We start from the raw sequence: 14,691 nt of genomic DNA, 5'->3' as shown, positions 1-14,691 counted from the left end.
AAGGAGTAAATACTGAAAGAAGATGCCATATGAACTCTTTGATGCCAGGAAAAGCTAGGATCTTGGGAAGCAGCATGTAACATCATTCAAACCTAGAAAATGCAAATCTCCCCTTGTCAGGGGATTTTAGATGCTGATGCAGTTGGAAGCAGTTAGGTTGCACCAACTTTTCCCTCCCCCACCTAGTGCAAATTTTCTCTGTCCATCTAGTTGTTTTCAGGTGTTAGGCCCAGTTCGGAGTTGAATTCATAACTCTTCTGAAACCAGAGGTGAATTTGGTTTCCTGTTCCCTCTCTCCTTCCTCACATGCTGCTCATGCATCACACTGCACTCCCCTCAGCATCCCCAACGAGCATCAACAAAGAAAAAATATTGTTATCAAGGGCAGCAGCTCTGGGTTCACCTTTGCTCATGTACTCCGTGACAATATAGATAGGTTCTTCAGATACCACAGCATAAAGCTGGACCAATTTATCATGTTTTAGCTTTTTCATGATTTGGGCTTCCTCTAAGAAGGATTCAGGTGACATCGTGCCAGGCTTCAGGGTCTTGATAGCCACTTTAGTATTTCCGTTCCACGTACCTAAAAGCACAGACACTTAGTTAGATTAAACATCTTCTGCTCCTTTTCCTGCCTGATGCCTAATGTAACCAAGGAATGAACTAGCAAGGACACTTAATATAATCATTTTTTTAAAGTGTGGTTTCCCATGTTGCCTTATCATTACATTCCTCCCACATCTCCCTCATATTTTAGTCTTTTTCTATTATACTGAAAAATAATACTCCCACTGGCACTGGGGCACAACCGCCATTGTCCTACTCAGACAATGCTTCCACTGATGTCCACAGAAACCTTCTCTGAGTAAGAAACGCGGGAGTGCTGAAACCCGTCTTCATGTATTCCCTTGCTAACAAGTAATTGCTACAGACAACACAGCTCCAGTCACAGATTTGGATAACAAAACTGGTCAAACCCAAACTTTCCATTTGCAAGGCATTTTAACATCTTGTTTTTGTTCTGAGTCAGAGGAAAAAAACATATACTAAGAAAAATTCCCGGGAAACAAATTCTGAATCGATTTCATTTGAGAAACACAGGCGTGTTTCCAAACTGAAATGCGTCTTTTTCATTTCCCTCCTCATCCCCAGAAGCCTAGCAGCTGCTTATTGAAAATGAGGTGGATCCTGTCCACTTCACTTTGTTCTTTACTTGTGGTCAGCACTGAAATGGAAAAGTTGCATAATTTTTCAGCCATCTACCAAGCCTTCTGTAACACCTGAAAGCCTGCGCAAGGACCTGGAGAGAGCTGGGGAAGGCTGACTCAGGGCGCCCCACAAGAGGTAGGGCTTCACTTGGGTGTTTGCAAAGGGGAAAAGGACGACTGGAAAGAAAAAAAATAACAACAAAGCACCTACCAATGTTAATGGCTTTTTTTTGGGATGGGGGACTGGGGAAGGGAAAGGAAGGAAAACTAAAATGGGCAGAAATATCACTTTCCTAGTGCCTTCTGGTTGTCCCTTGCCCAGACTTGACAGAACCCTGCTCCAGAGCCAGGGCTGAAATGGCTTTGGATGGGACCTGTGATCTGTTGATAGGGAGCTGCTGTGTGATAAGGCAAAACCACATTAAATGTTTTTCGGAATTAATCACATTGGGTAAAAATTACTCCTCTGCACTTAAGCATGAGGATAGCAGAAGGCCTACAAATTACATGAAGACTCAGACTCAGATCTAGTCTCTATAAATTAAGATGACATCAAGCAAGGTAACATGTAGAATAAGCCTGGTTTGTCTTTGTTAAAAGCACATTCACTGTTACCAGGGCTCAGCTGCTGCATGAGAACTGGTTAAGCCAAAATAACTTCACCATGAGCTTTTGCAACCTGCCAGAGCATAAAATGAGCTGGATTGTTTTTTGTGCAAGTGGTCAGGTCGCAGGTACCACCTCACCTAGCTGAGGACAGGGGAAGAGCGGTGGGGGAGCCACTGCCTGTGTCGTCCCTCACTTACAGGGCAACCCCTGCAGCAACACACGAGGCTGGCTGAGGGAGGCTTGAGGCACATATTAGCCAAAAGTGTGCAGTGCAAGTTTGGTTTTCAATATGCCATGATTTTCCTCTGCCAGCCAAGTGCCACGTGCTGTCACCTCTACCGGTGGTGGAGTAACGTCGTGGGTTACTACCACTGCTACACCAGTGTGATTGAGGTCTTCGTTTCACTCAGTCCTTCAAATCAGAACTGAAGCAGGACTTTGCTTTAGTGGCATTCCTGTGTAAGCTGGGAAGGATGTGGTTTCGCCTCCGAATTTCAAGCAGGGTGGCCAAAAACTTTTCTGATGGGTGAAAGGGAGTGTGTTTTATCTGGATCTGCTGAGGCCCTGGACCACAGAGTGCTGTCAGTCACAGCTGCTTTGCAGAGGTACCACAAATTATGTGAACAAGGAATGAAAACCTAGTTTCACCAGCACCAGGGTTTCTGTCACTGGCATTAATAAACTAGGATTTTACCTGGTGTGTTAACAGGATTAAGTGTGTATTATCTGTTTGCATTGCCTTAATAAAAATCCCAGGACTTGTTCTATTACCATGTAGCATTTTCAGCAGTTCTATTTTTAAATACTTTTATGAATTTCTCCAGTTAAAAAAAGAAAATCAAACAAAAAGGTTAACTTATTCTCTCAGCCCAGATTTCAGTTTAAATTGTTAAATTTTCTTCTTGTGGTTTGGTATGTTTCTCTCTAATAGAAAATTAGCATCGACCTCCCTCTGAATTCCTCCCATATGTAGTTGGCTACTATTTAATGCATTTTTAATTAATTTTTACTGTGTTAATCTATGCCAATTTGGTAATGCTTCAGGGCTGTTAACATATTTTTACTAGACATTACTTTAAGAAACATAATGTCATAATTGTAATAATAATTTTTGAATTTCTGACATATTTGGTACTGGTACTTGGCACTTTATTTCTCATAGATTTTTTTTTAAATTGCATTTGCTCCTTTAGCTTACTGTATCAGTTTAAGATCTACAACACACAAAGGTGACCACTAAGTATTAACATAAACTTGAAACCCTTGCATGCGTTTAACATGGAGAACAAGTAGGTGAAACTGCAGCTAGCTGGGGATGCCAACAGAAAATATAGGTAGCTTTCTTTGCAACAGGTCAACTGTAATTCTGTAAAATTCTATAAATTTCTATATTACTAGTCTATAAATTCTATAAATTTCACAGACTTCCTGCCATGCTCTTCGCTGTAGTCTTGCATCGGAAAACAGCTGCAAGAACCCAGGACAGCCTGCTGGTTATTTTGGTTGCACATACCTTTGTGCCACTCTAACAAAAAGAGAGGCCAAACTGCTCCACCAAACTTTTCTGAAGAAGCAACATATAGCGCTTCTTTATTTGAATTGGCCATTTTAAAAAGACTACACAGAATGCAATTTGGCACAAAAACTGAGCCCACCTCTCATTAAATGGCAACTATATTGTGTTTCAATGCTATAGCAATACCAAGATTTATGTATATTTTAAATTGCTATTGTTTTATAGTCATTAAAAGAATGAGGCCCATAGAGTGGGGAGCAGTAAGTAAAGCTGGCAAGTGAGCAGAAAACAATGTCAGTGGATTTGGAAAATGCCAATATTTCTGGACTTCAAAGTGGGAGTTCAGCTGGGCTGGGCAAGTCTTGCCTCTATTGTCCCTGGTCTCTATATCGAGTTACAGGGTTCTGCTGCAGATAGAAATTTCAAAACAGACTTTTGGATGCATGCAGAAGTGGATGCATGGGAAAGCTAGATTGACAATGTTAGCTTCCTGATATTTGCCATTATAACTGGGATAGTGGATGGAAGCATTTTCAGGGTCTGACCCCACCAGTCCTAAAATACACGAGGAAAAAAAAAAGTCTACTTACCAGATTAATTTCTGGTTAGCCATTCTGCCTTACAAGTTTAGCATCATTCCTATTTTAATACCTAGCAATTGTGTAGTCACCCAAATAAACCCAATGCAATTAATGAAGTTTAATGCCCTAACTTCTCATACCGGTGTGTGCAAGTGAAAGGAAGTTTCCCCGTGGACTACTGTATTTAGGTCTGTTTTAGGTGATATAGACTAACATTTCAAACTATTCTGGTCTTTTAGCTTTAAGATCTCTACTTGAAATGTTTATTTCTGCCAAAAGGGCCTTAAAAGATCCATCCAAAGCAAAATATATTCTCTGCCTTACCACGCCACACTTCAGCGAAACACCCCTGACCAAGCTTCTGTTCCAGAAATAATGAATCACGTGCAACTTCCCATGCATCTTTAGCCAATCCAACAGTTTGTGGGGTATTATTCGTAGCAATCACAGTTAAGTTAAAACACAAACCATCAGCTTTCTCTATAGGAGAGGAAATTAATAAAAAAACCACACTTATAATCAAAAATTTTGCATGCATTGAGAAAGATGGAAGGTGACTTGTCTCTCAGTGCTGCATTAAAGTTCATTTGCGAACACTGATTTTTGGATACTGAATGTAAAGACTTTTTTGTTAGCTTGTAGAAAAAGGCTCCTTGGTATAATTAATACATTACTCTGTGAGTCTTGATTTATTATTAAGACAGTGGTAATTTGTCAAAATCGAAACCTTCCGAGGAAACATGGAATTTCAGTTTTCTTTTGCCATCAGTTACAGTGAAAGCTGAAGACTAAAGAATTTCGAAGTCAAATCATGATTCCAAAGACATTTTTCCTAACAGTTTGAGCTTTGCTCTTTTTTTTTTCTTGTGGGTCACAGTGTCCTACATTTTCACCTTCCATCTTATAGTGTAATCCCCACACAGAGAGCTATTTTAGAATAATTATTTTGCTCCATACCCATCCATACTTCCCCAAACTGCCCATTTCCCAGTCTCTTGATCAACTGTAGGGATTCTCGTGGAATTTCCCAGACATCTTTGGTTTTGACAGACAGATCAGTAAGCCTTGGCATTCCTTTATGACAGGGGACTACTAAGCGGCAGCAAAGACCTGCAGCTCTCTCTGATGGAGCCAGAAGTGAAGCCAACAGCAAAGGAGAGGAAAGAAAAAAAAGTGTGACATGAAACAAAAACAGTAAGCATAAAAACAATGCTACTCACAACAGCTGTTAGTTGCATACCACAAAGCATCCTGGAAGATTAGAAATTGAACACTGAAACATATTCATTTGAGACAGAACAGGAAATATTTTAGTCTCTGCTTCCACAGCCTGGAATGGAAGGTGACGGCCGATGATTTCTCTTGTGGACTCAGGATTTCCCTTCTCCCACAATGCTGTGTTAAGATAACTTTGCAAGTAACTGGTATACTAAAGCACAGTATAACTTTTTAAAAATCATCTGTAAGTCACAAACTGGATTGTTTCTGTACTGAGTAAAGGAAACACAGAGAAGATTCACTTTTTCTGAAAATCACATCCATGAAAATTTGGAAGACTTTTTCCTAATTTTTTCCTAGGTATCCTGGGAAAAGTTATTTTCTATATTCTACTCTGTGAAAAGATGCTTTTGTAGGTGTCCTGTAAAAGACTTTTTCTGCCATGCTTTCTATGACAAATCTTTACTAGTGTATGTAGCCAGTCCTACGTTGTTGGGGGCAGATTTATTATACTTATCTCTTGCAAAGCTTCACAGAAGACTGAACTGTGACAAAAGTCACAAGATATTTTAGCAGGATTAAAACAATGATATATATAAAAATATATTTATACACACACATATTGTTGTGTAGTATACTATGCAGCACAAAGTGGGCTACAATATAAAGCTTGCACAGCGACTTGTATCAGGTGCAGCAGAGCAGAACAAGGTGGGGAACTGCAACTGTATTTCAGACTCAAATATAATCTTTATTCTCCTATGCTCCTGTGAAAGATTTCTTTCTGGGCAGGTGAACAGCTTGTTTCAGCATCACAAGGTGGGCAAGTACTGAAGCTCCTTGCAACACCAAGCTCTGCCTCCTCAGCACAAATGTTGTGGGATGGTGGAGAAGTCCCTAGAGATATCCTGACATGGACCTCATTGTCTCTCCTATAGCAAGACAACAAAGACCACAAAACAGGGAAGATTAGCTGATCAGTTGGCGTATCTTACTCCAAGATAATTCCAATGGATACATTAGGATAGGGACTACTCAAAATATGGATAGAATCTGGAAAGCTTCCTTATGAGTTTGGACAGCTGCGGAAAGAAACTGGAGGTTATTAAGACCTTGTTTTATTTAATTGGGAAAAAAAAAAGCTTGGCATGTGGGTGCTACAGTTAAGCCTAGACTACACACACAAGAGCTTAAGCTTGACAGGCTGGCTGTTAGGGATTGGGCGAATGGTTCAGACGTGCCATTACTGGGCCTCTGTTTGACATCATGACACCCTGGGGATCTCAATATTTTTCATTTCTAAATCTCATCAGTGAAAGTCCAGACACTGCAGTTAACTTTATTATCCAGGTAGGAAGGGGCTGGGATAAGAGGGAAGCCTGGGTAATAAGGGTACATGGCCGTGCAATGGGAGCACAGCGCAGGGACACCTGCACTGTGTCTGTACAAAGGTATACTTTGTACTTCCAACTCCTGACCCAGGACAGCTTACATGAGACCAAACTGCACACTGTCTTCCTGGGAAGCCTGGTTTCCAGCTGCTTGGACAGGACGGGTCCTCCAGCCTGGACAGCTATGGCATGAGGGCTGAAGGGTGGGCTGCAGAGCGTACCTGTCCTTCTGTGAAGGCACTGGCCTACAGCCTCAGCAGTGGCTCTTCAGGAACAATGCTGATATTTACAGAGTCATTCGGGCACCTCTGAGCTCTCCCTCAAAGTAAACCTAGGCACTCTCAAGGCATTGCGCTAAACTACCTCCCACATGCCAGAGTGCAGAGCAGGCCTTTAGAGGCAGCCTTTATGATTTGAGTTAGCCGGGGCTGGCATGGAATGAGGGCTCCTGGGTTCAGCTGGGTCTGGGAGACCACAGGTGAAACCTCTGGAGTGTGGGTCTGTAACATGCCCTCCTGAGCTACCCTACCTGGATCCTACTGATTATACCTCTGCGTTGCACAGTAATGGCTGTTTCAAGATCTATTTGTTTCTGCATCTGTGTATGGAAAATACATCACTCAAATAATTTGACCACAGGAAACTAAAAGTTGACATATACCAGCTGGTATAGTGGGGTTGAAAATTATCGTCCTTAGGTGTAAGTTTTTATACATTATTGAGCTTAGTTTAATGTAGTCACCAGAAACAACTAGAAATTCTCCCAGGCAGCATACACCCCTCAGAAATTGGGCAGAGAAGACAGCCAGATGTCTAGTATGAATAGCATAAGAATACAGCAGACAGAATACAAAGAATACAGAAAAACACCCCACAGAGAAGTTGATTTCCCAAGTAAAAATTATGAGAAGTTTTTGAGCGGTGAGCATTTGGTGCCATCTGTTAATATTATGAAAAGATAAAGTAAGGAAAAAAAAGCAAAATAATTCAAAATACAAATTTCTGCTTTAAAAAACGACCATGTTGAGAAGCACAGCAGTATTCTACATAATTCTCTACACAGTTCTCCTATGCAGAGGTTTGGGGGGCTTTTAAGTTGTATCTGTTGTTCACCAACCGCCAGTGACAGCAGGATGCATTTTTGAGTTGAATAGTGCATGCCACATTTTAATCACAGGAATTTAAAAAAAAAAAAAAAGGGCTTGGTGGATGGACACAAAGTGTACATAAAGAAACACCCATATTGCCGTATTTATTTTTAAAATTAGACTGATTATAATTTAAATGTTAATACTTTGCACATTGAACACAAATCCAGTGGGAAAATTTGAGCCAGGTAATATATGCAAACCTTTTGGTCATTGCTTTAGGTGACTGAATTCCACAATGCAATTCCCTATTTGCTTTATTAGCAACAGTGTGCTCCAAAATAGTACATATTAGCACTTGCTTATGCACAGGGAATTCATGCTTTGAGATGTGCAAGTCGAATTCAGTAATTCTGTTTGCTTAGAAAAGGGAGAGCAGGCAAAAACCTTTACCTCAGTAGAGTGCCAGCTTTTAAAAGCTCTGCTGCTGTACACTGTGAACAGCACTCAAAGCCATTTATAACTGTAATGGGAAAGGGATAATGGAAGATGCATTACAACAAGGAAGACACATAGCTCAAATGACTCTTTAGGGCGTCTTACACATACATCAGTTCAGCAGCTAAGGCTTTTGTTTTAAAATACTTCAGAGTGCTGTGTATTATCTGAAAAATTACCTGAATAATGCTGAACCAGCTGTTGAAGAGTTTCAAATTGTGCCCGAGTTGTGATATAATATCCACCATTGTCAAGTTTACGAATCTTATAATGTTTGACATGATCTCCTTTCATATCATCCCAGTCTCGAATAGACAGGGAATAGGCACCTGTTCCAAGCAAAGGAGAAATAAACATTGTTAGTAGTTTTTAGACACAAAGACTTTGGTTTGCTGGTCAGTTGTTATAAAATGGAAGACAAATGGCTTCCAAAAAATGCTTAGTGTACCTTGAAAAAGAACAAGTGAATCTAAAGTAAGTACCACAGAAATCTTATGATGTTCACACCACATCCCTTTCACACTTTTCTAGAAAGAAATCAGGACTTCTGTGTAAATGAAAACACATTTTAACATTTACTGCTTCAGGTTGCTAAATTGACTATTCCTATTCTAACTATCAGTTTACACTGCACATATTTTACTTCATGTAAATGCCAGTGGACAGAAAATATCAAGATTTTCACAGGAATCACTGGAGATAATGACTTTATATACATGTAGTGCTGTTACCCAGGCAGATCCCAAACTTCTTTATAAACATTAACCAACCAAATTAGCATACTTTGTACGTCACAGCCTTTGGAAGGTGGTGCTACACCAAGACTGTGCACCAGGAGATCTGCAAGAACTGGATGTTTTACTTTCCAAATCCACGCTGGAGCTTTAGAGTTTACCATCAGGATTCAGATGCCCAAACACAGAGGTTAAGTGCCATGTGAGACGCTCCAGGACTTGGCAGTTTTTCCACAGGCTGTCACATTTGTCCGATCCAAGTGGACGCCCCGCACGCATTTCAAATGGCTCTGGATGCTAATGGCCAGGTAAAGGAACCTCAGTTGAGGGGCTGGATTTTGGTTTTCGGTGTAGTGGTGGCTCTCTGCAGGTGGGCCATGGGCTTAGTTTAGATGCCCACACATAACCTTCTGGTCCCATTAGGACAGCTGAATCCCAGTCTAGTTTCCATGAATGTTAGGGCACTGTAGATGTTGATAGCGTAATGCAGGTTTGAGCACTAGGTGTCTGCAGCTGTGGGCATTTGAACTGAACACCAGCTTCCTGCTGATTGTAAAAGGACCATGGCCACCTACATGGGGACCTGCACATTCAGGTGTCTTAATTTGAAGCACAGTCCTATTCTACATACAGTGACACCCACATGTTGGTTCTTTACAGTGTCAAAAGCAAAGCCACATTTTAAAGGATAATGCAGTTCCTGAGCAAAAACAGGGCCGTTTCAAAGGCAGTGGAGAAGACAAGTTTTCACACATGGCTCAGACGAATATTACTCAAAGGTAATTCAGACATTAAAAAGGAAAAAAAAAAACAACAGGAGGTAACTGGCAGCTGCAGAGATCTCAGGAAGGTCCTCCTTCTGGAGCCTGAGCTGCTTTCACTGGTAACCATGTCAGCTACGGGCAAGAAAGGAAAACCACCAGCAGACAATTTTGCACAATATGAAAGGTGGAGGTATTTCCTACAGGTCTGATGGCAAACAGCACTGACTGCTGCTTATCCCAAGTCCGGGTGCTTTTCAGCACGCCTGGGCAGTTCACATCCTCCAGAACCACCTCCAGCTAAGTGAAACGATTTAAAGAACCCCACAGTTAGGTGGCTGAGATCCCTGATGTAAGATGTCTTTCCAGGAAGAAGTTTCCGTGACCATGTGAACCTGCAACAGGTCACACTGGTGGACGGCTCACCGCCGAGGGAGCTGCAGTGAACAAAACGTCTCCACCCTGGCTCCAAGGACTTCTCGAATTCCCTGTTGTTTGTCCTCTAAATAGGAGGAAAAGAGCCAGTACTTACTTACACAGATGATTCTAGTTTATGTGAATGGGAGACACCCTGAGAGGAGTGACATGGTTTTTATTTCTAAGTGTAGAAAAACACTGTTTGTTTAGGAAATTCTTCTGAGGATGTTCTCCCACTGAGTAAGTACATCTCTCAGCTAGGAGTTCAAAGCTTTTTGGGGATTTGCAAGCACATCTTGTGCATGCTTTGTACCACCACTCTGGGTTGTACACTGTCAGCCTACTTTCAAAAATTTCCAGGCAGTGTTCTCCACCTCCGCATTTGTGAGTTTTGATCCTCTGGCAGCAGCTGTATTTTCTTTAGTCACGCTCCCTGCCTATCTGGTCACTATTTTAGATTCTTTAGGAAAATGTAAACAATCTGTGTCTCCAGGTCTGCAATCAGAGCTGTGTGGGTGGCCCTCTGTGGACCCCCGCTGACCCCAGATCAAGTTGCAGAACTGGAGCTTTAGTTCAAATCTGGACAAAAATAAGAACCAAGATGGATTTCGTTATTCATTTATTTAGGCTGTTCGTTATTTATACTATTCATTATTATCTGATGATTAATTCAAATAGAAGAGATATACATAATAAAAATCTGGATAGAAATACGGCATTACAATATATCATACTAATGAATTTTTTAAAAAAACAAACCTAAAACCAGACAGTCTTGGAGGGTGGAGATTGAAACCAGGTGAAGGATTATATAGACAAGAGCTGATGAAGTACCTGGGTAGTCAGGCATTGAAAAGATGAAAAGCCAGCTCCATATGATTTATTTTGGAAGTAAGAAGAGAAGGCGACCATGATCAAGGGAGGTTAAATTCATGCTTAAGTCACCCATGATGATACTTTTAACATGATCCTGATTAATTTTTTTATTGTTATTATTTAAAGCAGAAGGGATGATTCTAGGTCACAAAACAATTCCTGCCTGAAGCCCAAGATGACTAGCTGGAGTAAGGCATTTTGAGAAGACTTATGGGAGAATGTGCTGTTCGAGCCCTCCCAGATGACTTTTTTCTCTCTCATGAACAACAAGCTCCCTCTGTTTTCTTCTAACAACACACTGAAATACCACAAGGATGAGAAGGGAAACAGGCATTTTTGAGAAAACCCATGCGTGTTTGGTTTTTTTCCAATGGCTTTGATGCAAACTTAGCCTGAAGATGTAGAAAGCCTTAAGTTCAAATGCAGAGAAATTAAGCTTGCTGCTGTAAGTCCATCCATGATGGATTACTCCATTTCCCCAATGCTTTTGTGTCTCACAAGAAGCTCTAGAAAAAAGCCCTGACTTAGCAAACAAAACAGCCCTGCAAAACATATCCCCTATCACTGTATAAAAAATGGTCAAACCAGACTAAACTGATAATGTGGTTTAGAGAAACAGTGTTGTGTTTGTTTTTAGGATCCATGGATGCCTATATGAGTGAGTTTTTAAACTTGGCACAGAGCAGAATGAAGTCCTGCTCCTCACACACATCACAACAACTGTTGGTGAAAATGAACAGGTGGAGGCTATTTGCAGAAAAAGAGCAAGTTAGAGCCTGTCTTGCTCCTGGTGAGAATGCCTCACTGCTACGTAAGGTATGGTGAAGCTGTGGGGTTACAAGATGGGAAATTAGCTGCCTGAAACAACAGCATGTCTATTCAGATTTTGCAGCAGAAGCAGTCTTCAGAGTTATGGGCAGCAAAGGAGGAATCCAGTCACTGCAGGTGTCAAAAATGTAAAACTCACAATTTTAATTGACAGGATGAAATGTCTGGCGATAGGTCAGGTAGAGAGGACTGGGCAGTAGTGCACCTCTTCTTTAAGCCCCTTTACCAGTCATGATTCCAATAACTTCGTCAGCTAACTCTAGCTGACAGAGGGTGCTCTGATCAAAGCACTGACTTTTCAGTGCTTTAATTACATGAACCATCATTAGACTTCAGAACTTACATGCAATTAATTCTAGTGACTTATGTTTCCCACAGCTATTGTTTTGGATTGCTGGTTAATTGAGAAATGACCAGGTTTGTTTTTCACTTAGCTGCAGGTTTTCTCCTCAATAGTTGTATGAGCTGGAGAGATCTTTTCATACATGTGAAGCTTTGAAGATGTGACAGGCCTCATGAACAAAATATAAAAGCAAAGATAGAACCCACCAAGAAAACTGGAACTCATCCAGTCTTCTTAGAGGGAAGGAGGAGAATACATCCTTCCACTTGACTTCAACAGAATGGATATAGTTGAACGCTTTATGAATATATTATTTAGAAATATTTTCAAGTCTTTTCAGTGTTAATCTGTGAATATAAAACTGCTATATCTTCCCCCTTCCCAAAGAAGAAAGGCCAAAAAATCCCCTAATCTTCCCAAAATAATAACTAGTACCTCCTTCCCCTGCCGAATCTTACCTTACATCTTCCAGGCAAGAAGGTTCAAATATTCTGCTTCTTCTGTAGTAGGCAGTAATTTTCACCAAACTAGACTAGAGATTCCCAGTATCTGTTCACAGTAAGCTAGCTGGCTGTCCCTGGACCTGAATATGGACACCAGGAGGTCTGCCTCCTGTAGCCCCATAGCTGCGGTTCTGAGGGGCCACTCTCCACTGGACTCCATTGCAATAGTTGTATCCTCAACACACATGTTGAGAGAGACAGTGCAATGTTCAGAGTGTGACAGCAGAGCAGAGCACCCTGCCTGTGCATCACTTGCACTGCAGATACCATGGGTTGCGCATGACGTGGGTTGCACTTGGGTTGTTCTCTGCTTTGAAGACTCACTCTAAGACCTGGGATGTCCAGAAATCTAATTCCCTAGCTCACATATATGCAAGATGACATTTATCTCTACCTTTGTACCACTGAAAACAGTATTTCACAAACTTAGCACAACTTTTCTCATCTATCTTCTCGTTCGTAGTCAGAATAGCTTTGGCCAGCCTACCTTTGGTAGTTTCACTTTCCCGGATCAGGAAGGTACCTCTGGGGTTTCCAAATGACAACAGCTGCCTCTCAGCATCTTTTCGGCCAAGTTTGCCGAAGTACCACCTTAGGGAAACATCAGAAATAGTAAGACAAACGCTACATAGGATTACCAGGCAGTGTCACAGAGCTCAGACATGGAGGATTATTTTTGGAAACTATGGTTACTCAAGTATATTCAACCATTTTTGTCATACTGTGTCTCTTCTATTGTGGTGGGAAGCTAATGCAACAAACTGTGTAGTAGATGTTGCATATGTTGTGCAGTAGCACTTTGCATTATGCCTATAATCAGTAGATGCTGAGAATACTTGTTTGGTGTCTTAGGACAAAGGCCAGATTTGGACAAACAGAGAAAGACTTGGCGGGAGGAAGGAGTAGACAAGGAAAAGGGCAGAAAAATACGTTGCTACCCAAAAGTAGTATTTTTACAGATGTTGCTATAAACAACAGATTTGACTTACAGAGTGATGTATTAGTATTCAATATTTCTGTTGTAGCACAGCTATAAAACCTCAGTAGAAGGACCAGATGCAACCACTTCGTTGTGGTTGTATAAGGTTTTCGGAGTTTTGGTACCTTTTTCCTTCCTGCATATTTTTTTTTTTCTTTTTTTTTTTTGGTTTCACAATCAACCAAGTATAACCTGAAGTACAGACTGCAGTAGTACCTGCTCAGCCATATAAGCATCTTTTATACTGGAAATAATATGGATACAAATAGCACTGAATTTTTCACATAGATATGTCTTCATTATGCTGTCTGCTGTATGCATTGTAGGCATCCTACCTGTTGGTAGGTATTTGTTGATAAAACACGCCCTCTTTAATAGACAGTTTGCACACTAATTGACTTCAAATATTTTTACAAGTTGGTTCAGGAAAAGCAAGGGCACCTTTTGTTTAATGCTTGAAATTAGTTGACACTCAAATAAAGGAAGCAGACCTATGTTCCTTTAGGTTTTCTTCCTTTGTTTTGACATTGAAAAAGCACTGAGCTTGTGCTTCTTTTGTTACTAATTACCTAATTATTTATCAGTGCAGTTAAGAACCAAAATAAAAATAATGTAAGTAATTTGAAAAATCGCTGCAATCAATCAAAACCAACTCCTTGAACCTCCTTCGAATATAGCACTAATGGGTCTTTACAATGAAAAGAAAACATACTCCTCTGCTTGGATGGAATCGACTGGAGCCACATAATTACTGGGAATGTAACCAGTTTCGCCTGTTGTCAAGGACCGGGCCTCCCACCAGTCTCCTTCCCTGCAGAAACAGAGGTGAGGAGGAAAAGTGAGAGCGAGACACAGCTGTAAAGACAATGATCTGAATTTGTTAACAGCACCCACAGCTGCACGGTGTAAGAATCAACAGCAATTCATCTCTATCACTGGTGTGCATCTGAGATAGCTGTTTGCATCTAAACCCAAATAATATATATATATTTCTTTACACCTATTATTATTTCAGTGGTGATTAGTAATATAGCCTTCCAAACGTAGCATAATGGCATAAACAGGCATAACAACCCAGTGAAATCAGGTTTGGTGAGGGCTGGGTTTGGACGAGAATATTGAAAAGTGTCTCCATAGCAAT

The 14,691-nt window shown here is 40.9% G+C and overlaps 1 protein-coding gene across 3 annotated transcripts in view; it reads right to left on the bottom strand.

The window, feature by feature from the left end:
• Positions 1–14,691, bottom strand: part of FYN (FYN proto-oncogene, Src family tyrosine kinase) — a 143,484-nt gene that overhangs the window by 20,518 nt on the left and 108,275 nt on the right. For 2 of the 3 annotated variants that reach the window (XM_064447449.1, XM_064447447.1), the window contains 5 exons: positions 14,263–14,361; positions 13,059–13,162; positions 8,289–8,438; positions 4,872–5,036; positions 404–583 (listed from right to left, as the gene is read on the bottom strand). In XM_064447449.1, the coding sequence (XP_064303519.1) occupies positions 404–583; positions 4,872–5,036; positions 8,289–8,438; positions 13,059–13,162; positions 14,263–14,361 (698 nt within the window). Of the gene's footprint in view, positions 1–403; positions 584–4,238; positions 4,395–4,871; positions 5,037–8,288; positions 8,439–13,058; positions 13,163–14,262; positions 14,362–14,691 lie in introns of all 3 variants that reach the window. The other variant, XM_064447450.1, reaches the window with a different exon arrangement.

The sequence above is a fragment of the Phalacrocorax carbo genome, chromosome 3 (assembly GCF_963921805.1).
Source record: "Phalacrocorax carbo chromosome 3, bPhaCar2.1, whole genome shotgun sequence".
Classification (NCBI taxonomy): Eukaryota; Metazoa; Chordata; class Aves; order Suliformes; family Phalacrocoracidae; genus Phalacrocorax; species Phalacrocorax carbo.
Note: the sequence above shows the minus strand (reverse complement) of the source record. Positions and strands in the feature narration are given on the sequence as shown.